The 25,389-nt window shown below is 43.5% G+C and overlaps 1 protein-coding gene across 1 annotated transcript in view; it reads left to right on the top strand.

Moving 5' to 3' along the window:
- Ccdc191 (coiled-coil domain containing 191) overlaps positions 1-25,389 on the top strand; it is a 69,981-nt gene that overhangs the window by 27,316 nt on the left and 17,276 nt on the right. Inside the window, exons 8-13 of the mRNA XM_005345003.2 lie at positions 7,618-7,808; positions 15,836-16,085; positions 20,160-20,623; positions 21,328-21,431; positions 23,403-23,485; positions 24,162-24,263. Of these exons, the coding sequence (XP_005345060.1) occupies positions 7,618-7,808; positions 15,836-16,085; positions 20,160-20,623; positions 21,328-21,431; positions 23,403-23,485; positions 24,162-24,263 (1,194 nt within the window). The remainder of the gene's footprint in view (positions 1-7,617; positions 7,809-15,835; positions 16,086-20,159; positions 20,624-21,327; positions 21,432-23,402; positions 23,486-24,161; positions 24,264-25,389) is intronic.

The raw sequence follows: 25,389 nt of genomic DNA on the forward strand, positions 1-25,389 counted from the left end.
TGGCGGCCCTCATGTCATCCCTCCCAGTCTCCTCACTTCCCCCTCATTCTGTCGGGAGCTTGTTTTTGGACAGTGACTTTCCAGTAGAGTCAATCCTATTTTCTCTTTGATCTGGCAGCGAAATCTCTTAGGGAGATTGAGCAATTCATGTGTCGTAGCTAATTAGCAGAAACAACATGGGATTAACTATGAAATCTTAACACCGTTTGGAAAGTGCCTTCTTAATTCTCTATTCTGAAATACATTTTTGTTTAATATGATTAGCAACTCTGTGATTCCCTTCTGCTTAGGAAGGTGGCAGAAAACAATGGAACATGGGGTGATATTAGCCTAAATCTGTGTTCTCTGGGGAGAAGGTTTTTATGTGCGTATTTAGTTAGGTTTTTCTGCTAGAGGGTAAGATAGTAATGACCCACAGGAATTGTTTTTAATATTATGCCTGTGGTGCAGAGCTTTCCAAAAATCCCCCCTAAACTAGACCAGGAAGACATGGTAATAGGGGGTGGGATACCTTGCACTTTTTTTCCTGGCAGGATGCTGGAAACTGTAGTTAAGTAGAACCTCATTTGCGCAGCATGGTTCCTTTCCAAAGATCTTACTGTTATCAGAATGCCCACAGAGCACAAAAACAGCCACTGTCCTCTGCAGTGTCAGGGGAGGGGGCCTCTTTGCAGATCAGCTGTAGAGAAAGAGAGATGCCAAAGCATGCATGAAGCATGTGGAGATTGGTGAAACCCTGCCCCCAGGCTTATTGCCAAAGGCACTGTGTGGGCTACATTTTCTAAGGTGTTGGAGACATGTATGCATTACTTTTATAGAGTGAACTTTACAGAAAATTTCCCACTAAAATTTTATCAGTTTCGACACAGAGTTTTCTTGTCATTTTTTCCCCATCTCACCCCACAAGCAACCCAACTGCCCATTTTCATGAGTGAACTGGAGCATGGAGCAGTATTTGACCCTTAAAAGTGCTATAGGCCCAGAGGTTCCTGTTCGTCAGCAATGTTTGTTCTCATGCAGTTTCGGCAGGTACTCTAGCAACACCTGTTCTTCAATGTTTGGTTTTGTTGTCGCTTGTTTTATTTTCTGAAAAGAATATATTAATTAGAACCTATATCCAGTAACTGACGGAAGCAGATGCAGTGATCCACAGCTGAGCACTGGGCTGAGCTCCTGGAGTTCAGGTGAAGAGAAGAAGGAGGGACCATATGAGCAAGGGGTCAAGAGCATGATGGGAAAACCACAGAGACAGCTGACCTGAGCTAGTGGGAGCTCACACACTATGGACTGACAGCCGGGGAACCTGCATGGGAATGGACTAGACCCTCTGAATGTGGGTGACAGTCATGTGGCCTGATCTGTTGAGGGGGGCCCTGGAAGTCACCAGGACCTATCCCAGCTGCATGAACTGACTTTTTGGAACCCATTTCCTATGGTGGGATCCCTTGCTCAGTCTTGATACAGGAGGGAGGGGCTTGGTCCTGCCTCAAGTTGGTATCCCAGACCTTGTTGACTCCCCAAGGAAGGCCTTATCTTCTCTGAGGAGTGCATGGGGGATAGAAAAGGGAAGGGGGCAGGAGAAGTAGAGGGAGGTAGAACTGGGGTTGGTATGAAAAAATGAAAAGCAAATTTTTTTAATAAAAAATATGGAAAAAATTAAAGAGAAAGCCTATGCCATAAGTCCAGGCCAGTCTCTAAAAATTTACAGAGTAGAATAATTTTTTAAACACTAGGCATTTCTGGTAAATATTTATAAAAATCTCCTGTGGGTGAGGACAATGACATCTCTCGTCTGGATGCTGGAGCTGAAACAAGCATTTGCCTGATGTACTCTGAGATAAGATGTGTTCTTAGCATCGTTTACGTGTGTGAGCGCCAGGTCTAGAGGACATGAAGCAAAAAGAAGGGGTTCTTTGGGGATGAGAGCATCTCAAAGGAAAAGAGAAGGCCATGAGGAGGGGCAACCGGTCTATCCTAAAGATATGGTGGGATTCTGAGATGTAGTCCAAGCTCTCCTGGGAAAGGAGCCCTGTCCTGGAGTGCTCAGGCTGTAAGCTACACCGTGTAAGACTAACCAATTGTTTCCTGAAAGTATTTCTTCTGGACCAATACAGAATAACAGCTCAATAAGTACAGTATTGTTGATTGGACTTCTTAACAGCATGAAGAATTTACCACACATCCATATGTCACCTATATATTCTGACACATTTATGGGTAAAATGCTCCAGTGTCTGCGTCTGGCATTTATGTTTAAACTCTGCAGGTGGGGAAAAGGTACAGGAAGACAGACGGAGCCCTTGATTGGCAACAGTGTTGATAAGTTGTAAAGCCGAGTGAAGGTTTATTCTTCCACTGTGCTTGTGGATATGCTTGTTAAATTTTTGAAAATAAGTTTAGGAGAAGAAAGAATGAGATTGAATATAGAAATGTCTCCTGGTAGAGGTGTTCCGACTGTAGGCCTCTGGAGTTTTTCGTGGCACCTGACAGCTTGCTCTTCTCTGAATGGTGGGGGATGAAGAGACAGGAGTGGGTCATCAGCACTTCCTTTCCCATCCCAGGAGTGAAGGCTGTCCCGCCCACTGCACACTGACCTCGCTGTGGTAAAGATCCTTTTCCAAGCCCCAGGTTCTTTGTGCCTCCCGTGTGCCTTTTCCTACAAACAGCCATCTCTGAAGGAAAAGAAGGCCTGGAAGATTTCTTCCAATTGCAGAGTGGAATGTCTGTTCCTTTCACGGTGGGAGCAGAAAGGAGTCCCTAGGGTGTTCATGGGCGGGCAGCCTTCTTCCTGACATTCGACCTCAGCCAAGGCCCCTGGACGACTGGCCGCACCACAGTTAGCTCCATTCAGCAACAATAAATTGTAAACTTGTTGACATTTTCGTCCTCTTTACAATTCATTGTTTATTTTTCCATGACAGAGAATTTTGATGCAATTATCACCGAGCTTTCTGACAAAAGGGGAATAGCTGAAGAATTTTGATGAGTTACCCACTTCATTAATCAGAACAAGCATCTCTGGTGACAGGGTTAGAATTACAATGAAGATTAGATAGCAAATTGCTGTTCCACCTAGTGTCAATCATCCGCAGTGACAGCAGTGTGATTACACTTCAGGGAAGAGCTTTTCTTGCCAACAGAGCGAGGGCAGCTGCAGTGCAGGTAATAGATTTAGCGGGTGGGCTGTCATTTCTTCTCCGAGTGGAGTCCTTAGAAACCAAATGCTGTCTTGTGGAAGATTTTAAGGGGAAGACAGCACTGCGCTTTAAAACTTCCTCTCACATCACAGCATTGTATTTGAAAAATCATTACAGATGCATACTTAGGTACAGCTCATCCCCACCGTGGTTTACCATACCAAGCCGATCACCGCAGCTTGATAGAGATGGTAGGAGCTAGGGGAGAATGTGTGATTATAGTTGGAATCCATCGGCAAGAAAGTCAGACACAGAGACGAGTGCAGTAAGAAGGAGATAAAGGGGCCACGTTGGCTACATGGCTAGTTAAGTTTGAATTCTCTGGCTTAAACAGAATGCACTATGACTCCTCTTCCAACTCGAATATGCTTTTAAATAGCTCTCGTTACAAAGAGCAAAAGGCTAGGGCACCATTGTAGCGCTAACCATGGGTTCTCAACCTGTGGGTCACAACCCCTTTGAGAGTGGCCTCAGATATTTACATTACAGTCTATAACAGTGGCAAATTACAGTTATTGTTTTAAAAATAATTTTATGGTTGGGGCTCACCACAACATGAGGATCTGTACTGAAGGGTCACAGAATTAGGATGCTTGAGAACCACTGTTCTAAGACTGTGAACTGATCAGGAGAAGCAGGCAATTTCCTGGGGCTACAGAGGGCGACCTCTAATCCTCATTGTCACCTTGCCTGGATTTAGAATCACCTAGGAGACACAGCTAGGCAAAAGTGCTCCGTAAGGTTTAAGGGAAAGGAAAGAGCCATCCATGGATTGTCCCAAGCAAATCCAAAGGAGAAAGCCAGCTTAGACAGCATTCATTCCTCCCTGCCTCCTGACTGTGGGCACAGTGTGGCTGGATGCCCCAACTACACCTACTGCTTGGCCACTGTAGCTGTCATCCTTTCCCTGCCATGGTAGATGTGCCCTCAGACCCAGGGCCCAAGTAAACCCTCTCTTAAATTGCTTTTGCCAAGAATATTGTCACAGCAATAAGAAAAGTGACTAACGTCAGAGTGGAGGAACAAACAGATGTGTCTGTGGGAGTGTGCCACTTGTCCTTCCAAGTCAGACGAGAGTACCAGGGTTTTCTTCATGCAGGTCGTCAGACTCGTGTTTACCTAAATAGTGTTTGCTATGGATCAAGAATAACTAAACAGCTATCCTCAATTCATTCTTTATTTTTAACCTAAATTTTAATGAGATTGCTTTTGAGCAAGCAGGGGGGAAAACCCAGTAGCAAATTTATTTCAGTAAAGCAGTGTTCCAGGAGTCTGTCACTGGGCTATTGTTAACTTCTGCATAATGGGGCCCACTCCAGACCTTTAAAACCCACCCTTTGCTCCCAGGGTCTTAACCCTGGGACTTTAAAGGAGCATACTGACTGTAGAGTTTAGAAACTCCAGCTTTGCTCTCCTAAATTTAGTAAGTTTCTAGCAAATGCTGTTGTACTGTGGTAAGCTGTGTGTTGTTTGCTTTCGATTCAAAGAGAGAATGTGCCTTCCACTGTTGGGATAGACTAATTACCTAATAGATTAGAGTCACCAGGATGCCAGAATGTTTGAGTTTTGGCCTAGGAATTAATACTAATGCTTTACTTTGTGAATTTAATCATCCAGCATTAGTCTACTTAAAGTTTTAATTTGATGAGGTGGCTCATAAGAATACTTACAGTTTTGATTTTTATCATAATCTAAGAATTAATAAATAGTATGTGTAGAACAGTAAAGGACTAGTAGTATAGCCTAGTTGTATGTCGTTTGCTTGTGTGCACAGACAGAATCAATAAACAAATGAGTAAATGAACAGTTAAGAGTGTAATGGTACACAGAAGTTACTGTGAACTTTGTGATGAGAGAGATAAACATGCAAGGACATGGGCTAGATAGATGGTCAGCACTTGAGAGCACTGACTGCTCTTCCACAGGACCCAGGTTAGACTGTAGCACCCACATGGTGCCTCACAACCATCTGTAACTCCAGTTCCAGGAGATCCAGTACCCCCTTCTGGCCTCCAAGAACACCAGGCACTCAAGTGGTACACAGGCTTACATATGCAGGCAAAACATCCATGCACATTGAACTTGTACTTTCAGAGGACCAGCATTTGTTCCCAGTATCCACATGATGGCTCTCCATGATCCTTAAATCCTGTTCCAGGGAATCCATGGTCCACTTCTGAGCTCCATGGACACCAGGCACCCTCGTTATGCACATGCACATACATACATGCAGGCAAAAGACTCATACACAGAAAAACTGAATAAATAAATTTAAAAAGGCATTTTAAGATGCTGTATTCTGTAAGCTAGAGAAGGAAATAACAATGGGAAAAAGAAAAGCAAAACTCCATCCTGGCAGCTTAGTGCACCCCATCACAGGTGAAGGCGAATCTTGTATCCAGCAAGTCTCTCCTTCCCTCTCCTACATCCTTTCTTTCCTCATCTTGTGCCTCCCCAGTGTATTTGAGGTGAGATTCTACAAAATGTGCCCTCATTTGAAGTGATAAAAAGGGAATAAATAAGGGCTTTGTTTAGGTTGTTTGTGGTTTCTCTTGATGAAATATTATAATACTATATGTTTATCTAAATGGGAATGTAACTATATCCTATAAGAAAAAATGGTTCTGGCCAAGTAGCATATTTCCAAGAAGTCTAGCATATGTTTCTTTATATTTTTATTGGTCTTTTAAACTTTTTATTTATTGTGTGTGTACATGATGTATTTAGGTGGGCATACACTTAAAAGTCCTGGTTAGTTTGTTGTCAGTCTGACACAGTTGAAGAACTGCCTCCATAGATGGCCTGTGGGCATGTCTGTGAGACATTTTCTTGATTGCTGACAGATGTAGGAGGGCCCACCCTACTATGGGTGGTACCATCCCTAGGTAAGTGTGCCTGGGCAGTATAAGAAAGGCAGCTGAAAGGGAACCTGGATGGAAGCCAGTGGCAGCATCCCTCCATGTCCTCCGCTTCAGTTCCTACGTCCAGGCTCCTGCATCACGTTCCTGCTCTGGCTTCCCTCAGTGATGGACTGTAACTCGTAAACCAAATAAGCCCTTCCTTCCCCTAAGCTGCTTTCAGTCTTGGCATTTGTCACAGCAACAGAGAACAAACTAGCACTGTGAACAATTTCATGAAGTCAGTTTTCTCCTCTGGGGGTTCTAGAAGGACTCAGGTTGTCAGGCTTGCGGGACAACCAGCTGAAGCATCTCACTAGCCCCAGGCTTTTATTTCTGTTTCTTGTTTCCCTATAACCTTCCAAAAGTAGAGATTATTTCTTCAACAACTTTGTTTAGAGTTCCCAAACTGAAACACAGTGGCAGGTGTTTAGTAAATGTTGAAATAGTATCCCTTAAGTATTTTTACAAATAAGGAAGCAGTGAATTAGGCTAAAGTCTTTGAAATCCATCCTTCTCATAAAAGCCTCGTCCTGTGATGTTGCTTTCTGTTTGATCTCACGCTTAGCTCTCCTGTCAGGTTTGTCATTCCCAGGAAAGGGTACTGTTCCCTTCTCTCCGGAGTGCCACCGTCTCATGGGGATCAGTTAACTTGAGATTCTGATAATGTGTAGTGAGCGCCTTGGTGGAAGAATGCCCAGAATACAGTGTGAGGAGTGCCTAGAGTTAGCCATAGGACTGTCCCTGGGAAGTAAGTGCTGAAGTGGACAGAGAAGGACACAGTGTGGTTTGTGCTGAGACCGGGAGGTGGCAGGAGACTGATCTAGAAAGAAAGAGAATGTTTTTATGAAGATCGAGTATATAGACAAGGCCTGAGTGCAGTGGTTTTCTCCTTAGGCCTGGATCACGAGTAAAGTATGTCTGGGGACTGGTTAGGGCATAATTTGCTATTGGCTGCATAGGTACGTGGTAGCCTGGGCGTCTCTAGGCCTTCTCCTCAAAACCGCAATCACATGATTAGGGGTAGCCCATGTAGTGTTGTCACTTTTAGCTCTCTTGTTTTCAAGGAACAGAGGCCCCAATCTGTTCCACTGAGAACTCATGAAGGACGTGAGTGCTGCTCAAGACAGGATTGAACTAAAGGCTGACTTACTATTTGAAGCTCCAAGACATCCTAGCGGGGCAGGTCATGTTGGAATCAGCTCTGTCAAGCTCCTCAAGACTTCTAGTTCATGTCTAAGATATGACCTGCTATCCCAATTTACCACAGGACCAGTGCCTTGTAATGAGAATTAAGTATTTAGTTTAAGTGACGAAGCTTTGGGTACCCCTGATACATGCTTAGATAGTTATCATTCCTCTAAGCATGAAAGAGCTGAGCTTTGTTCCATTCCTTCCGAATCACAGGTTGCAGATTTGTTCAGAGAAGTGTGGTGGGAAAATCTGAGGACAGGGCTGTCAATGTTGCATAGTTGAAACACAAAAGCTGATTGGTGGTGGTTTTCCAAATGTTTCCACTTCAGTGTCAAAAACGGTATTTCTCTGCCTGGCACAAGCTGATTCTGGATCATAGGATAAAGCTGGGGAAAGCTGGGACCCTGTCTGACTGGAAGCTTCAACTGAAGGTTCTGCGAGCCTGGAGAGACCGTGCACGATCTCAGAAGCTGAAGCGGGAGACCCAAGCCTTGGAAAATGACCTTAGGGAAGAGAACAGGTACATTATATAGACCCTGGCGTGCTTACCTAGGGCATCTTCCCTTGGAAGAGCCTGGAAGCCAACTCCAGAAAGGCTGCCCAGGAGAACCAGCTATGATACAGTGATCTGTTCTCCCCGGCTACCCCAGCTAGAGAGACTTCACTGAGAACTAGAAGCAGAGTGGGTATGGGATGCAAATGCACCGACAGAGCTCGCTCCCTTTCGTAGAGGAGAGACTGGGCTTCCATTGCTGAGGAACAGTGCCGCACCTTGTACCATCTCACAGTTCTGAGGCGGGAGTTGGCGTATATGCCAATGATCCTCATTGATGGAGTCGCTGTCTGCACATAGAATGCTAATTAAGGATGCAGGGAACATCCATCTGGGAGGGCTAACCTGCCAAGAGTGATTCCTCCCACAGTGCTGCCTTTTGTTCCACACCTTATTTAGAGGTTTCTGGCGCTTTTATATCAAGTCCCTCTTTGCTGGTGCTGTCTCACACAGACTTCATTGTCAAATGAAGCTTTTTTTTATTTCATCATCTTAAAATTAAATACATTTTCTGTTTCATTTCCAGGTTTAACCTTGCATGGTGTGTGTGTGTGTGTGTGTGTGTGTGTGTGTGTGTGTTATTTTTGTTTTGTTGTTGCTTAGTAATGCTGGCTGTTGAACCCAGAGCTTTTCATATTTTCCTACTGGGCTCCACACCCTCAGCCCATCACCTTTTTATTCTAGAATCAATGTCACTGAAGTAGAAGGAAGCGTTATGTTCTTATGTGTAATCATCACTGACAACTCTGTCATTCATTCCGGGATGAGGAATTCAGTGAATGGTGTGTGGAAGAGTTGCTCCATTGAAAGCATAGCTGATAAGCCCGCTGATAGGTGGTATCAGACCCTGGGAGGGCACATAGGCATCTGCCACATGGTCCCTGTCCTCAAAGAACTCAGCTCTGTAAGAAAAGCAGCATCTAAAGACAGTGCAGGTGCTCAGCATATTGTACAGCAGGGAATGTGTTCCCTTCTGCTGCGAGGAACGCGACAGAGCGAAATGTCGCTGTCCGGGTAGATGCCTCAGATCGTGTAGACCAGGCTTCATCAGGATGGAAGTGGAGCCATCTGGTTTGGCTGGAGATAAACACGTGACCTTGATTGTTTGCTTGTTCTCCCTCTATAGTCCTTTGTTTTTACTCTGTGTGCTTGTGTGTGAGCCCACACGCATACATATGTGCCCCATGTATGCAGAAGCCCATAGAAGTCATAAGAGGCCATCAGATCCCCGGGAACTGGAGCTACAGGTGATTGTGAGCCTCCATGCCAGTTCTGGGAACTGAACTTGGATCCTCTGAAAGGGCAGCAAGTGCTCTTATCTCTTGACCCTCTCTTGCCCTCATGAAAAGCTTTATATGCTGGGACAAGGAGTTTAAGTGTTTAGTTGGTTTTCAGGTGAATTTCTAAGCTTTCCAAGCAGGAGGATGACCCGTTTGGATCATACAGTGGGGTGCATCTCCAGTGAAAGGGCCAGTGGAGAAGACTCCACTTTAATCTGTCTCCAGAACCCCAGGGCCTTGTGCTTGGTGTAAGGAGCTGAGATGACAGCCGACTGTGAAACCGAATGATGGGCCTTTGCTGGGTAAAGAATGCAAACTGGAGACCGTGTAAGGGCACAGGGTGGAAAGCGCAGTGTTAAAGCTGCCGGTAAGACTTGCATGCTAGAGGAAAAATCTGGAGAACTCAGGATTCCATTCCAGTTAAACAGTTCAAATAGTAAAGGCACTAAATGGATATTTTATAATAGTATAATATGCCATTTTTTTTAAGATCTCAGAACCTTTAGTCTGGTATCTGATTTATTTTCAGGTACCTATTTTTAAATGTTCAGAATGGGTCCTAAAATTTGTTTCACTGCTGAAGTTATTTAACTTATAATACTTTTTTTTTTACTATGAAGCTTTAGAACAACACATATCCTAGAGCAGGATGACACCTTAGGATCTTCTGATCCAGGCCCTCATTCCATGAATGAGGAAAAGAAAGCCCTGAGACTAGAAGTGACTGTCACAGAGCCAGGTGGAGCAAGTGTGGGGCGAGAACCTTGTCCCTGGGGTTCGCCAGATAGTACTGCCTCCCGGTTAAGACAAACGGCATCTTAGTTGAGGCTTCCCAGGCTAGCCATTAGTTTCCGCTGTGTTGTGATTTCTGTGGATTGCGCTGTGAAAACTAAGAGGGGCGATTAGCAAATGGCAGATCACCCTGGAAAGGAGAGAGACAGGAGCTGCTTCTGCAGACCCTCCTGCGGCCCAGATCTCTGCGTGGTGAATATTGCCCTAGAAACTGTTTTAGGAAATTCAGACCGTGGACTGTCTCCATCGTGCCCAGCAAGGTTTCTCTGCATGCCTCGGTGGACACATACTACAGTGATGAATGAGCCAGTTAGTGACGGGAGGCTCAGTTGCTTCCTTTCCTGCAGCTTAACTGGATGGAGTCTTCTTGCTCCGGTGAGCCACGTGCATAGGTGAGAGCAAGTGGCAGAGTGGTTACTCACGTGGGACGGGACACGTGATGCTTTGGCTCCTTGCAGGATGCTGCTGAAACCACTTGTCTGGTATTCCCATGTGAGCTGAATCCCCATCCCTGGTTTCTGCACCCACAATGGTTTTGTTCACTGAGGTTTCTCCTCATGGTCTGCTCCCCTGCAGGATCCGGCCTTGTGGGCTTTCTCTGTTCTTCCCACTCCTCTCTAAAGTAACAGCAAATCCCTGAGTTCTCATTCATAATTTAGTAACCTCCTTCTTCCTGAGCCTGTGCAGTCTCACCCCCACTCCAAGGGTTCATCCACTTAGCCTACAAATGCATCTTGCTTTTCCTATTAGGAATTGTGGTCGTTCTATTTCCATCTTCCTCTTTTCTTTCAGAAGAGGTGATGGTATTGGGTGTGATGGTGCATGCCTATAATCCTAGCATTTGGGAGGGGAAGGCAGGGTGATGTGGAGTTGGACGTCGCCCTTAGCATATAGCCAGTTTGAGGTCAACCTGGGTTACATGAGACCTAGTCCCAAAAAAATTAAATTAAAAAAAAAAGTTATTTAAAAAAAGTTATTGTGACTAATGGCTTCACTAAATTTCCGTATAATACCATACTATAGTTTCAGCATCGTAAACATTTCTGGACTCGTTTGCTTAGGCAATGCCATAGAACTCTATTACAGACACCTTTGATGTGGTGGCAGCGAAATTTTAACAGTGTCAATTTCTGTAGCATCTACACTTTCACAGGTTGGCTTCGTGTCCACTACTCCTTATAGTTCCAGGCAGCTCTGCAGGTGTCGTCTGCTGGCTCTTCGGTCCTGTTCTCCTGCTCTCTCTGGACTTTTCTAGGAAGCACCTGCCCTAGGCTGTCCCAGCCACCCTCCACGTGTCCTGGGCTGCCATCTTCACAGCGGTCCTCTGGCTTGCCTGGAACATGCCTTAATCTCTCCTGTCAGTTCTCAAGCCCCCCACTTCTTTTCTCCTATAGCCCTTGATCGTCTGTAATTCTTCATTTCTGAGTTCAGCCTTCTGTGGGCAGTCCTATACAAAGCAGTTCTGTCAATCATGTTCAGTCGCCTTCCCCTCTGTGTTCGCCCGGGTTCCCTGGTGAGTGGCCGGAAGCCACGTGGATTCTGCATCTGGGGAAGCCCCTCACAGGATCTGTCAGAGGACCAGACTCGCATTGCCTGGCTCACTTGAAAAACTCCCTTAAACAAAACTGTCTTCTATCCCGTTTCCCTGGGGCTACCTAGTGCATTATTGCATGCATTAGCGTGCTCTTGCCTGTTCCTGCTGAAGCTGCTCATCCCAAATGCAGCGGCTCCTGTCACTGCTGTTGTGTTCTGCATCAGGTCTCGGCACTTAGTCAGATCACTGGCATGCGGTTATTTATCCTCACCCATTTCCTTCTGAAAAATTCAGGACACAGGGCCAGGGAAATGGCCCAGGCAGTAAAGGCACTTGCCATCCAGCCTGGTGACCAGGAGGTCCATCCCTAGAACCCACACTGTGGAAGGAGAACTGACTCCTGCCAAGTTTTCCTCTGACCTCCACACGCTCACTGGAACCCCCAGCAAAAAAAGAATGCAAACATTAAGACGCAGTTTAGATATCCAATAGTCTTGCTCTGAGATAGCATTATTACTCTTATCTATGGATTTCATTCTATATTTTGTTTTATTTATTTAAGGTAACAAAAGAAAAACACATTTGAAGAGGTAGGCAGGGCAGCGTTCTCAGCGCCATTCCTGGGGACAAATCGGCAGCTCAGAGACCATCGGCACTTGCCCACTATCCCAGGTCTGCTTGAAGTTCTCCTGACTTCGAGGCTCTACCTTACACACCTCTCACTAAAAGCACTATTAGAGGTGTTGATCCTGGACAACACAGTTCATACTTGAATTCCAATTTAAATCATTCCTGTTCTGTGCTCTTAGGGCCTTCAGAGACAGCCTTTCTTTGCAGGCAAAAGAAATTATGTAATTATGATGATCAGTTTCTACGTTCTTGCTAGAAGTGTTCTGATTTAGCTCACGAGCATATTGGGACAGGCTGTTTTCCATAAGGCACTCTGTCCTTCCTTGTTGTTCCTGGGAACTGTGTCTCGAGCCTTATCTTCAGGTGGATTTACCTAAGCGATTGCATCTCACTGCGGTTTTAGGAAAACGAGGTGATTTCATAAGAAAGGGCGGCAACCACCTCCCTTTCAGAACTACCTATATTTTTAGTGTAATCTTTTAAAAAAATATGGAAGTTGGTTCATATGGGACATTGTCACTATGCCAGAACGAAGTGCAGAGCAGCAGGCATGGAAACAGACTTTCTGGTTTCCATGTCTGTTTTCTGCCCTTCCACCTTAGCTCACAAATACGGAAGTCCTGCCTGCACTCCAGATCTCCTGTGCAGCCATCATAGATGGCTCTCAGCACCGGAACAAGTGTGCCTTTCTTCTCACTTTCTCACCTTCTTGGTCTCGATGGAGTTCTAGAGATGGTTTCCCTGTGGCTTTTGTAGTATCTAAAGAATTGAACTGACGGCCAAGGGCCCAGTGCTGCTTTGGGCTGTTTATACTGTAAAAATAATGTTAGCACACCAGGTGCCTCTCACACCCACCCTTCTTGAGAAGACTGATGTAAGCTGGATTTCACATTAGTCAGCCTCAGCAGCAAGCATCTTCTGCCCTAAAATTTATGAATTTTACTCCCTGGAGAAAGCTATAGGCTTGTGTTTGTCTCCCTGCTTAGTCCTCGCTGCTTTCCCTGCAATTTAGCTTAACTGCCTCTTCTAAAAATTGTATCAAGTCAGTCTCGTTAGATACTTATTTATTTCCATTATAGTAAAATACATACATGTTTATTATGACTTATAATATGCTTTTATTATAGAAACTATCTGCCAGCCACCAAGTATTTGTCAGCCATCATCAACTTAATAATCAACCATTATAAAGAACAATTAAATATAATGGTATACGCTATCGGAAAGTGTCCTGGCCACTCTCCTGCCGCTGCAGCAGAGTAGCATAGGCCAAATAACTTTAGAACTATAGAAGTTTATTTGGTTGCTAGTTCTGGGACTTAGAAGCTCAGAGCACACAGTACTGGCATGACAAGGGCAAGCAAGCACACACTGGACAGACGGGAGGTGGGGTTCTCACCCTTTTCATCGGTAACCCGTCTCCATAACAACAGCATCAGTCTGCTCCTAGGGGCACAGCCTTTGTGACCTGATCAGCAGTTTTCAGGTTGTGACTGGTAGAACACTAGAACACCTGCTACGGCCCCCAGTTAACTTTCCAGGGTCCCGCCTCTTCCTGTTGTTAAAGTAGGAGTTCCGGCACCACATTCTTAGGTGTGTTGAAACCATGGCAGCTGAGGTGCTTGTATCTCAGGGCTGGGTTAGAACAGAAATAGCCATGTGTTTCTGGTAGCAAAGGGAATACTATTTGGAGAAACCTTGTTTCCTATATAGATATCAGAAACAAAATACACACACACATTCATTTGAGTTTACATATAAGTTTCAATATTGTTACAGTGTAACATTTTTCACTATAGGTAACCAGAGAAGGTCATGTAAACATTTTTTAAAACTATAGAAATGGGGCTGGAGAGATGACTCGGCAGTTAAAAGTACTTAATGCTCTTGCAAAGGACCTGGATTCAGTTTGGGGCACCCTGGTGTGAGGTGGGTGGGTCATATCCTTCTCTAACTACAGTTCCAGAGGGATCTGACGCCCTCTTATGGCATCTGTGGGTACCGCATGCATGCATATGGTCCAAATATGTATTTACATGCAGACAAAACAGTCATATACAAAAGTAAACAAGTCATTGCTGGGCAGTGGTAGCACACGCCTTTAATCCCAGCACTCGGGAGGCAGAGGCAGGTGGATCTCTGTGAGTTCGAGGCCAGCCTGGTCTACAAGAACTAGTTCCAGGACAGGAACCAAAAACTACAGAGAAACCCTGTCTCGAAAATCCAAAAAATAAAAAAAATAAAATAAAAAAGAAAAAACAAAAGTAAACAAGTCTTATTTTTTATCTCTAGAAATCTAGAAATGTTCTCCCTATGCACTGATTTAAATCATTATGATTTTCTTGATAGTACTTCAGAGTGTATATATAATGTTTAATATGAAGAGCTATGCAAACAGTGCTGTGGAGAACTTAGTTATGTTTACAAGATAAAATCAATAAGGCAAATAAGCAATATTGGATTTTGTCTCCAAATGGACACTTGATGCCACATAATCAATCATATTCCAAAGTCACAGTGATGCCCATCTCCCAATACATAAATACAAGAAATCTCTAGGCTTGAATCCCGTGTGCGTGCGTGCGTGCGTGCGTGTGTGTGTGTGTATGTGTGTTGTGCACGCAGTTGTGGTGTTTACATGTGTGCAGATAGAGGCCCAAGGTCGCTTCAGTGTCTTCTGTATGAAGTCAGGGTCTCTTTCTGAAGCTGGCACTTTTCTAGTCTGGCTCACCAGTTCCCTCTAAGGATTCTGCCTTCCCATTTCCTGTGTTTTGAGATTACAGAGAGGCCGCCACACCTACCTGGTGTCTGCACGGGCTCTGGGGACCTCAACTCCAGTCCACACACTCATGTAGCCAATGCTTTACCTGCAGAACCTTCTCCTCAGCCCCAAGACTTGAATTCTTAACCAACTTCCACCATGATGTCTCCTGAGATTGACTCCCATGGCGAAATCAGTAATGTCTACTCCCCACTCAAGCAGCCAGGGTCACTAATGTTTACAAAGGTCACAGAGGCCCGGAGGAACTCTTCTTAGGTGATGAATGAGCTCTGAGAGCAGGAGCCTGGCCTGTGCCTCACATGTACCTAGAGCTTCAGGGCTTCGGCGAATGCGAGCTCGACCGTGACTCTCTCCCCGTGCAGGTCCTTAACAAGATCATCTTCAGGGTTTGACGCAGACTTTGATAAGTCTTTTCTGCTGTTTGTTTATTTGTATTTTTGGAACAGGGTTTCTCTGTGTAACAGCCCTGGCTGTCCTGGAACTTGCTCTGTATACCAGGCTAGCCTCAAACTCACAGAGATCCACCTCCCTCTGCTTTCCAAGTACTAGGATTAAAGAAATGCACCACCACGCCCAGTGAGAAGTTCTAATTATTGGCCTCACTAAGTGATATGAATAGTCTAATGAGTTTTCTCCTAACCTACCTGCCTTAGATTTCCACCTGTCTGAATATCTGTTTCCCCAACGCATCCTTCTTTTCAATAGTTACATGTATATATACTATAAATCAGTATGTCTCATTGGGAAGTTAGAATAAATAGTACAACCACTTTTTCTTCTTAAAGGTATATGCTGAGTTATTGATGCCTTTGATTAGAGTCCACTCTGATGAATGTAAAGTAATTCTATTTAGTTTACTATAACATGACAAGATGGAGCATTTCAGGAACTTCTTTGGTCTTATGTTTCATTTGTATTATCAGCTAACACTATATATGGCTTCTTCTTCTTTTAACGGACGTACTTTGTCTCTTAGAAAACAGCAGGTGGCTACCGAATTTAACCGGAAACAACTTCTCCGATACTGCTTTGCTGAATGGCAGCGTTGGCATGGTTCACAAGTTAGAAAGAGGGAGCTGGCGCTAGCCAAGGAGCAAACTCGGAAGAAAATGGATGAGCTGCTGAAGGCAGCCTCCCTCGGGAAACTCAATTCCAATGGGTCATTGGGTATCCATTGTCTTGCAGAGACAACAGCTGAGGTGGACCTGCCAGTGGGAAGTGGAGAGGTACATTGTTCCCTTTGTTTGGGCTTCATGTTTGTTATGGGTTTGCATCTGAGCTTTGCACTTTCATGGCAGCTGGCATGAGAGTGCCCTGTCTAAGCTATGCAGAGGTTAGGGCTGCTATAGTGCACAAAGCTTATGCACAGCCATGCAGGCTGTGATTATTTCCTTGACCGGAATATTTTTTTAAATAGTCATATGTCAGTGTTGGGCTAGCCGGAAGTTGCTAAGGACATGATAGAGAAGGGATTTGGAACAGGTAAGTGAAAGGCCTTTGGAAAGAGAGGGGTAAAGCTTGCTGACAACTTTTAAGCCCCCATTTGATCTTCACACATTTCCTTTTCGGATAAGCTTGTGATATAATGTATTCTTAACTTTTGTTTTTCTAATAAGAAAGTTGTTCATACTAATTGTGACAATTTGGTAGGAGAAAAATCACCAAGAATTTTTTTTTTTTTAAATCAAGTGGTGATGGTATGTACCTGTAACTGCAATATCCAAGTTAGTCTGGGCTGTTTAGTGAGTTCAAGGCCAGTCTCAATAAAAAACCACATCTATTATTCCATTATCTGGAGGTAACAGGAAGTACAGTTATCTATTCTTTTTTTCTATTGAGGCATGTAAAAATTTCTTATTGTTAATATTTTATTTAGCTTTAAATTCCCCTGAACTAGGTAACTGAAGAAATCCAGCCTGCCATAATCAGGAAAAGGAAGGCTTGTTGGTTTTTTTGCTTGTGAGACCTGGTCTCTTTCAGTACAGCCCGGCCTAAAATGCACTGCAGCAAAGGCTGGCTTTGACCTCCTGACCTACCTCCTAAAATGCACTAGCAAAGGCTGGCCTTGACCTCCTGACCCTAACCCTAAAATGCACTGCAGCAAAGGCTGGCCTTGACCTCCTGACCCTAACCCTAAAATGCACTGCAGCAAAGACTGGCCTTGACCTCCTGACCTACCTCCGCTTCCCAAGTGTTGTTATTATATAAGGTTGTTCTGTGGGATTTGTTTGGTTTGGTTTTTTTTAATATGAATGTAACTATTTTATTCTCTTATAAACATCTTTTGGATTTGGTAAATAGAACATGGACATTTTATATTACTAAATATATCTTAGCCATAGTTCTTTAAGAGTAGCTCTCAGAGCTAGACCTACTAATCAGAATTTCTGGGAATGGGGCAGCAGTAATTTCAGTTCTGCAGGTGAACTCAGTACCCACCCTGGTTATGGACTGCAGCTCTCTGCTATCATTTTGTAATGCAAACATGATATTGTATGGTGAACCTAAGCTAGAAGTAGTTAACTCATAGGTGGCTGAAATTTAACTTGTTTTCAGTTTGTCGTTATTTTAAACAGTGTTTCACTGGACATCCCGTTAGTAACTAGTCTTTACATATATACATAGTGCTTTACTTAGGGTGAGTATTTTAAGACAGAATGTATGTTCTATTTTTATCTTATGTTTTTTATCATTTGCATTTTTATTGCTAGTGAAGTTAAGCATTTTTATATTGCCGTATATACATAAAGATATGGCTATAGAAAGATAGGCATAAGTAAGTCACCTTTGTTCCTTTTTCTACTAGTGGACGTGTCTCTTTATTCATAGGAGTTCTTTAGACTTTTAGGAATATTGATACTTTCGTTATTATGTGTGCTGCAGACGGTTTTTCTCCTGGTCATCTGCCTTTCCGGTTTGGTTGGGGTTTGGTGCTGTGCCTAGCTGTTCATTTCTTATGAGGTCACTCCTAGCAGTTAGTCTTCCTCTGTTGCACTTGTCTTGTTAGAAAGCCTTAGCAGAGGATCCTCTGCCTCCACCCTGCGCCAAGTGCTGCTAAGTGCTTAACTCAGGCACATAAAATTAAATTGGGCACCTGAGGGGCTCAGCCTTGCCTTATACCCTGATTGCTCTGAGCAAGCAGGATGGCTTCCATTTAAGGTACTCTCCGCAAAGAAGGAGCCCAAGAATGCTTATTGGGGCTTATGTAACATCCTGGGCCCTTCCCCCAGGCATTTTATCTACCTTCATATTAGCTAGATAATTTCATCTCTATTGAGACCCAGAAAAGATTTATATCCTAAGAAATAGCTAAATGGAACCTTTTTTTCTTATCAATTTCTACTGTTGTTAACTTTAAATGAAAAAAGTCAGCAAAAATACCTTTCCTGTGTAAAACAAAAAAAATGCTGTATAATATACATATATTTCTATGTATATATGTGCATATATATATTTCAGAAATAGCCTCCAAGTTCCAAATTAAAGAAGAAAAAGTTTTATCAAGAAATAATTTTGTGGAAAAAAAATTGAACAAAAGAAAACAAGGGACTAAAATAGGCCTTAGAGTTCACGGAATAAACTCCATCTTTTCTGGGATGTACAGTAAAACACGAGCAAATTAAATGCCTTAAAAGATCTCGAAATTATCAGTTAGCTGGTAGGTAATTTCCTCTGAGTAGACCGGGCTGTGCAGTTCTTTTCCAGCAAGTACAAACTGTACCATTAGGCTTTTGTTTCATTCTCCTGTTGTTACCTTCAGAAGTTGCCATGATCCAAAAGAAGCTTTGGTGCTGTACTCAAGGCTTTTATGCAGTCTTGCTGGGCTAATAAGGGGTCATTACCATAAGGTTTAAAAGCACCTAACACATCTACCCTGCTTGATGCTAAATTACATAAGCAGGGTTCTCATGAATAAACGTCCACTGACATTTCTAAAATAAAAGGTTATTTTTAAAGTCTTTAGCATGTCAGGGTTTCCATGGATCACATCTCTCACGTCAGCTGAGTCTTAGAGAGCAGTTCCATCATCACGAGCAGTGCTTCTGAGTCCCTGAGGATGGTACCCGTTAGTGCTGAAGGCTTCTAACACGGGACAGCCCATGGCTTTCCCTGCCATTGTGCATGGTATAATTGTAGCTGATTACATCACGGACTCAAACATTCTAACTTGACATGAATTTTGGCCAGAATAAGTTTTGCTGTTAGGAATGCTTCTTTCCTTCCCCCTGGGTAATGTCATTGAGCATGAGTCCTGCCTATAAATGAAGTTTACATCTTTGAAAGGTATTACGTTGTATGCTAATACAAGGTATTTAGATAAAGCTGTTCTTCTTATGTAGAGCAGATATTTGCTTAGCCCTGGCTTTCCACAAACCTCCCCCAAACAGATAGTTGGGAAAGAACTGGAGATTAGCCTCAAAATCAGAACTGGGGTTGAAATTTGTATTCTATTTAAGGATGAATTTAGTAGAGATGGAACAGGCCTTGAAAGAACAGATCTGTTGCATCTTAAGAAATAACTGAAAGTAACCTTTTTTTCTTACCAAGTTCTTATTGTTATTACCTTTAAATGAAAAGGTCAGCAAAAAGTATTTTTTCTGTGCAAAACCAAAATTTGCAATATAATAGACTTACATACATAAATTTAAAGTTAATATATATATACATGCATACATATGTTTAGACTTATGACATACATACATATATACAAACATGTTTAGACCTAAGAGAAAGCCTCTAAGTATCTGAAGTGAAAAAGAAAATTTTCAAACATTCTTGAAGAAAAAATATATCCTGTGCCACAAAAAAGGTCAGATTTCTGTAAATTTTAGTGTCAGTTTTACATTTAAAAAGTTATATATTGTAAGAAATAAACTTGTCTAGTTACAAAATGGACTTGAGAAAATCCTAAGAGGATGTTGGACATGGCAGTGCATGCCCATATAGTAAAGCACTTTAGCAAGGGGAAGCAAGAGGGTCATTAGCTCAAGGCCAGCCTGAGCTACTCGAAGTACTCTCCCATAAAAGCCAAAGGACTCTTCCAGCTCATTGTAGATGCCTTGGCCCATGACAACAGCCCCCACAGCTCTGCCCACTTCCACTCGTGATGGGGAGCCCAGCATGCATTCTCAGCGGCTTACAGCACTATGCTTGTGGTGTCTGAGATACCCGGACATAGAGAGCAGGGCATCTCTACCTGAGGTGTAGCACACTTGTGCCATTGAACAGAGCAACACTAATGAGACCAGGCCAGGATCTCAGCTCATCAGTATGAATTAGAATATTACCGTTTTCCTCAGGTCACCATCATGCCCACTTGGTGGGAAAAGCCACCCGTGGTGAGCAGGGGTTGTATGCGGAGCCATTCCCCAGGAAAAACAACCGAGGGTGATATTAAGGGTCCCCTCCCAGATGTCTGTGGGAGCACACCTGGCACACAGCAGCCCAAGACTCCAGATGCTAAGACCGCTAAACAGCCCAGTAGCCATGAAAAGCCTGGGACCACTAGCCAGGAAGCGGAGCCTGTTTGTGAGGGGCCTTCCCACCGTCGCCATGTCTACCAGCAACAGTTGATTGAGAAGCAAAAGAAGAAACTCAAGGAGCAGCAGAAGCTCATTCAGCAGCTGAAGGAAGAACAGCGGTTGGCTGAGGCCCGGTGGGCAGCTGAGCGTGCCACAGCAGTCACAAAAGCACAGAGTCGCCTTCTGTCCAGTCCCAGAGGAGCGGAGGAGCCGCCAGGAACCTGCCAGAAGAAGCTTCTGAAGTAGGTCGGCAGTCTCAGAGCACCCCCTGAACTTGCTAGAGGGGGTTTCCTTTGAGAAAGAGAGGCTGCTGAGTATCTTTGCTTGGCTCTTACTCTTCTATGTCTTTATGTGGTCTGTCCACTCAGAAAGCCAAGAAGCCTCATGGATTCTGACTTGCCCGTGTGAGGTGTCCATAGGTATTTAAAGCAAAGGGCTGCCTAGATGGATACACTGTATAGTGAGCACTGGGAGGTAGCTGCCTTTGGGAGAGGAACTTTGTAACTGTGTAGGGAAAGAGAAGAATGCTTATTCTAACTCGATTCCTGAGTTTCTGACTATGCTTAGTGCTGAGAAGCCAGGGCAGACAACATGGACCCCATGGACCAGCCACAGGGCTGGATAATTTCCTCGCTTGTTCAAAGTAAAATTTTGTACCTCCAGGCTTGGAATAGGAGTTCTACATTGCCTCAAAGTCTCTTAAGACAATTTCAGGTGTGCCTGAGACATACTTTGGCGTGTGATGAAGGTCGTTAGAACAGATCAGAAGATGAGGGTGGGGTCTTTCTTATGCCGACTCAAGTCTGGGTATAGCACTTCATCCTTAACTCAGAGTTCAGGTGAACTTTGTATAGCGCTTTGGGTTCCTTGGGTGCGAAGACTTTGAAGGAAGCCAATTATCGATTTAAATTGTTTTTCTTTTCTTTTTCTCCGTATTTTCTTCCAGTTCATCTGTTCTCTTCCCAAGGTGTGAAGACAGTAGAACTGATTCCAGAAATTCTCTTTCTGCATCCAAAAGGAACCTGGCGGCACCCCATCCCTTACTGAAAGGTAAGGCGGTCCTGGTGGCTTTCATGATGGTGGCCTTTTCCACTGGAGTAGTGTCGGAGCATTTGTATGGGATTGCAAGCTTCCAGCTCATAGGCTTTGAGATGTGGTAAAGCCTTCTGAAAACCTAAGCTCTATCACATGGGAGAAATAGAATGCACAGGGAGCCTCTACTACTCTCCTCCCTTTCCCTTTTGCCAATCCTGGTGGCTTCCCCAGCTAACAATGCGTGTGTATGTGCACGCGAAGGGGTGCGCACGTGCTTACACACATAAACACGCACAGAGTATGGGGAGCACACCATTTTTCTCTAATTTGAGATCTATATTATGGAAAATGGAGGGATTACTCAATTGAAAACTCTTGAGTAGCAACTAAGGCTAAACATCAATAAAGTTCATCTGCCATTATACTCCATCAGTGCCAAAATACTGAAGAGTTCATAGCAATTCAAGTCAAGTTATGCTGTCATTTTATGGTGCATTATCTTAATGGTAGCATTTTGGTAATGAGATATATAAACCAGATAGTTTAATTTGATGGCATTTTAGGTGCACATGGAATTCTTTGTTTAAAGATTAAATAGTGCTTTGGGAGTAGAGGCATTCCTCAGGACCCACCTAGTAGTTCTGCTAGTTGATTTTATCACATAGCTGCTCTACGCACGCGCGCACGCGCGCGCGCGCACACACACACACACACACACTGGGGAGTATTTTGACAATTACATTGAGTTTTTTTAAGTTATGGCAAAATTGCCACGCTAGCAAGAAGTAATGGCATCTGAGATACATAGTAGTCAGTTCCTGTCAATGAGTCAATGAAGAGACCGGCTGGCTGCCTATCAGATGTCTGTCTGCAGGACAGCAGCTGTTGCTCGTTGCCTACTACTTAGGCTGATCTGGAGATGTCCAGTTCATTGTGATAAGTTTTCGAAATTATTGTTTGATCAATGACTTAGCTATTTTAGAATCCCAGTCTGTTTTTCAAGTAGACTTTAATGATTCAGTCTAGAAAAGATGGAGGAGATGAATTGCCGAGACGCTGCTTCTCGGGCTCTTTACTTTAATCCTCCGGTCTATTTCTGCCTCCTTAAGGACAGTCTCACTCCGCCATCTGTGCCACCACCACTAGCCCTTTGTGGCAAAGCAGACACTTAATATCTGTAAGAAATAGCTTGGTGAGTTTTTGTTTATTAATTCTTAAAACTTGGCTTAAATTTTCTTCTCTGTAACACGGCCCAAGGAACTGGAAGTAACCATTGGCTGGCTTTGCGTGCAGAACTCAGTGCTCCTGCTGCCCATGCCCCCGCCTGCGCCAGCCCCGGCTGATTATAATCATATTATCAGACCATCTTGCACATTTGTTTCTTTTGGATCGATATTTAATAAACTGTCAAGAACAGGAGTCTGACACTCAAATTCATTCTGATGCCAGTTCTCCAAATGCCTGGTTCACTTCCATTTCCGGCCCATCTGGGTGCCTGGGTCTTAAAACTACTTTGAAATGTATTCACCCTGACCCCAATTTTAGGTTTTCTTGTTGTTGTGCACACACATGCACAGCGGCTTCAGAACAATGCGAGCATCACTTAAAGTGAGAGTGAAGGGATTTCTCTACTCTCTAAGTACTTGTTAGCTGTAGTTACATTTTTCTTTGTTCATCAGTGATATATAAAAATTATGACTTCTGAGTTTCATATACTAGAAGTCCACCATCCAGGAATATTGTCTTATTTCAACCAATAGAAATATATTCTGCAGAAATATGAAACCAAAAATGTAATGAATGTGTAACTTGTTCATCATTGCTGATGTTAGATCTTTAACCTGTTGAGTTCAATCAGCTCCATATGTCAGGATGTTCAATTACAAGAAAGCTCTAATGATAACTCTGATTGGGACTAGAATATGGAGACATTTTACAGAGTGCTTCATACGTTTTTTTATATTGGACGATGTTACTATTTTTCAGCCATGGAAGAGAGAGCAATTCAACGAGCTGAACGTAGGCGGATCTTGGCAGAAAAGAAGAAAAAACAAGAAGAAGACAAATTGGTAATAAATTCAGGATGCAAACTGAGGCAAGAAAAGTGATTTGTTCAGATTTCAAAAACTGGGACCTTGCTTGTCCATGCCTCCTAAGATAGTAGAGTTAGAACAACTTCAGAAAGGCTGGAGGCCTGCCCCTTTGAATTCAGTGTTAGAAAATTAGGGAGGTTGTATGTAGCATCATTAGCAGAACAGAACAGAAATGTTACAGAAGTGAATGACAGCTAGCAGACTGGGAGGGTCACAGATAACCACAGTTAGTGCACTGTAGATAGATAGATGTCTGACCCACTGACTTCTTGAAAAACGGTCATCTTCCAAAGTCTGACCTACTGTCAGAAGGAAAGTCTGCATCTACAAGAAAAACTTAACAATTCTGTTTGGAGTGGGCTAAGCAGACATCACCCCACCATACTTCTGTTTCACAAGTGAAAGTAAGAACTGAAAATAGTCATTTTATCCTGAAAGCAGAGTGGCCATATTCATGTACAGTGTCCCCTTTGGCAGAAGAAGGTCCCTTTTAGAGAGACCCCTAAGTTACAGGGCATGTTGAGTGTTCCCCTCCTGCCACAAACGCATAGTCCAGGGGCAGGCCTGGCTCCTGGTGGGTACTTGACTGTCTCACCACAGAAGACTTCCTTTCCCATTCAGGAAGGGTTCTCGGTTTTCTTATCTCATTCAGGCTCAGTTAAAGGCCCAAGAGGAAGAACGCCAGAAGAAGGATGCAGAAGAAAAGCAAGCTCAGCTGGAGAGAAAACGAGAGGAAAAGAGGCTGAAGACAATGGTTAGTAGTCTTTCTGAAGTCTGTAGGCAGCTGCCTCTGTTGGGGCTGACTGCTAGTGATCCGGTGGCTCTGGCTCCTCACTTGTGCGCTGGCCATGGGGTACTTAGGCATAGGATGCGCTCAGCAGATATGGTGAGTGAATAGAGCAATGAGCGATTAGAAGGAAATGTGCTCCAGGGGACTTGGAAAGCAAGCTGTTAGATGCTGGCTGAGAAGACGTGACCTTACCCTCTGGAGGAAACATAGCAGAGTATTTGCTGTGTCGGGTGGCACACAGAATAAAAAGAGTCAGGAAGTCACATGAGGCAAACTCCACAGAGATTTTTGAGACAGTAGAAGCATTTCCATTCCTTGCCAAATCAACATAAGAAATCTCTAAAAGCAGCTGTTTCTCCCCTTAAAAACTGGGGAGCTATTCTAAAACACATTCCCTAACATGTGTTATACTCCATGGCATCCCAGTCGCTCCTGAAATAGCAGGCCGCTTTGAGAAAGTATAAATTCGGTAGTCAAATGGTTTTGGAAAATGCTGTTTAAGATAAACAAAGTTCCTTAATTAGTTGACTTCCCAAAACTTTTGACATCCTACCAGACATGAGTCTCCAGAAAAGAGACACAATATGCCAAAGTCAATAGACAAATCTGACTACAGACCACCTTTTATAAAGCACCCCGTGACATGCCACGAAACAATTTGAGGCCATACTACTGCAGAACAACAAAATAACTGTAAAAAACCATACTGTGTAACAGATGTGTCTCTCATAGCTGCTCACTGTAGAAAACTTGAGAAATACAAAAGAGAGAAAAAATATCCGAGCTCAGCACTAAGAATTAACTCCTCTTTATTTTAACATCTTGGCGTCTCTACACTGGGCCTTTTTCTGTGTGCATCTCTTTGTTAATAGACTGATCATTGTCTGCCTGTAGGTATAGATAGCTGTAAACTGTTCTTTTTCTTCTTTAGACTCTACCATCAGTATATCCAGAATTCTTTGGGGCTTCCTAATTTATATAGTGATGTTCTTTTAAAAATCTTTATTTTGGATTAATGCAGATTTACAAAAGAATTGTAAGGAGAGTATCGGCTGTGTCTTTGTCTAATACTACCCAATATCACCATGAA

Source organism: Microtus ochrogaster, chromosome 2 (genome assembly GCF_000317375.1).
Source record: "Microtus ochrogaster isolate Prairie Vole_2 chromosome 2, MicOch1.0, whole genome shotgun sequence".
NCBI classification, from domain to species: Eukaryota; Metazoa; Chordata; class Mammalia; order Rodentia; family Cricetidae; genus Microtus; species Microtus ochrogaster.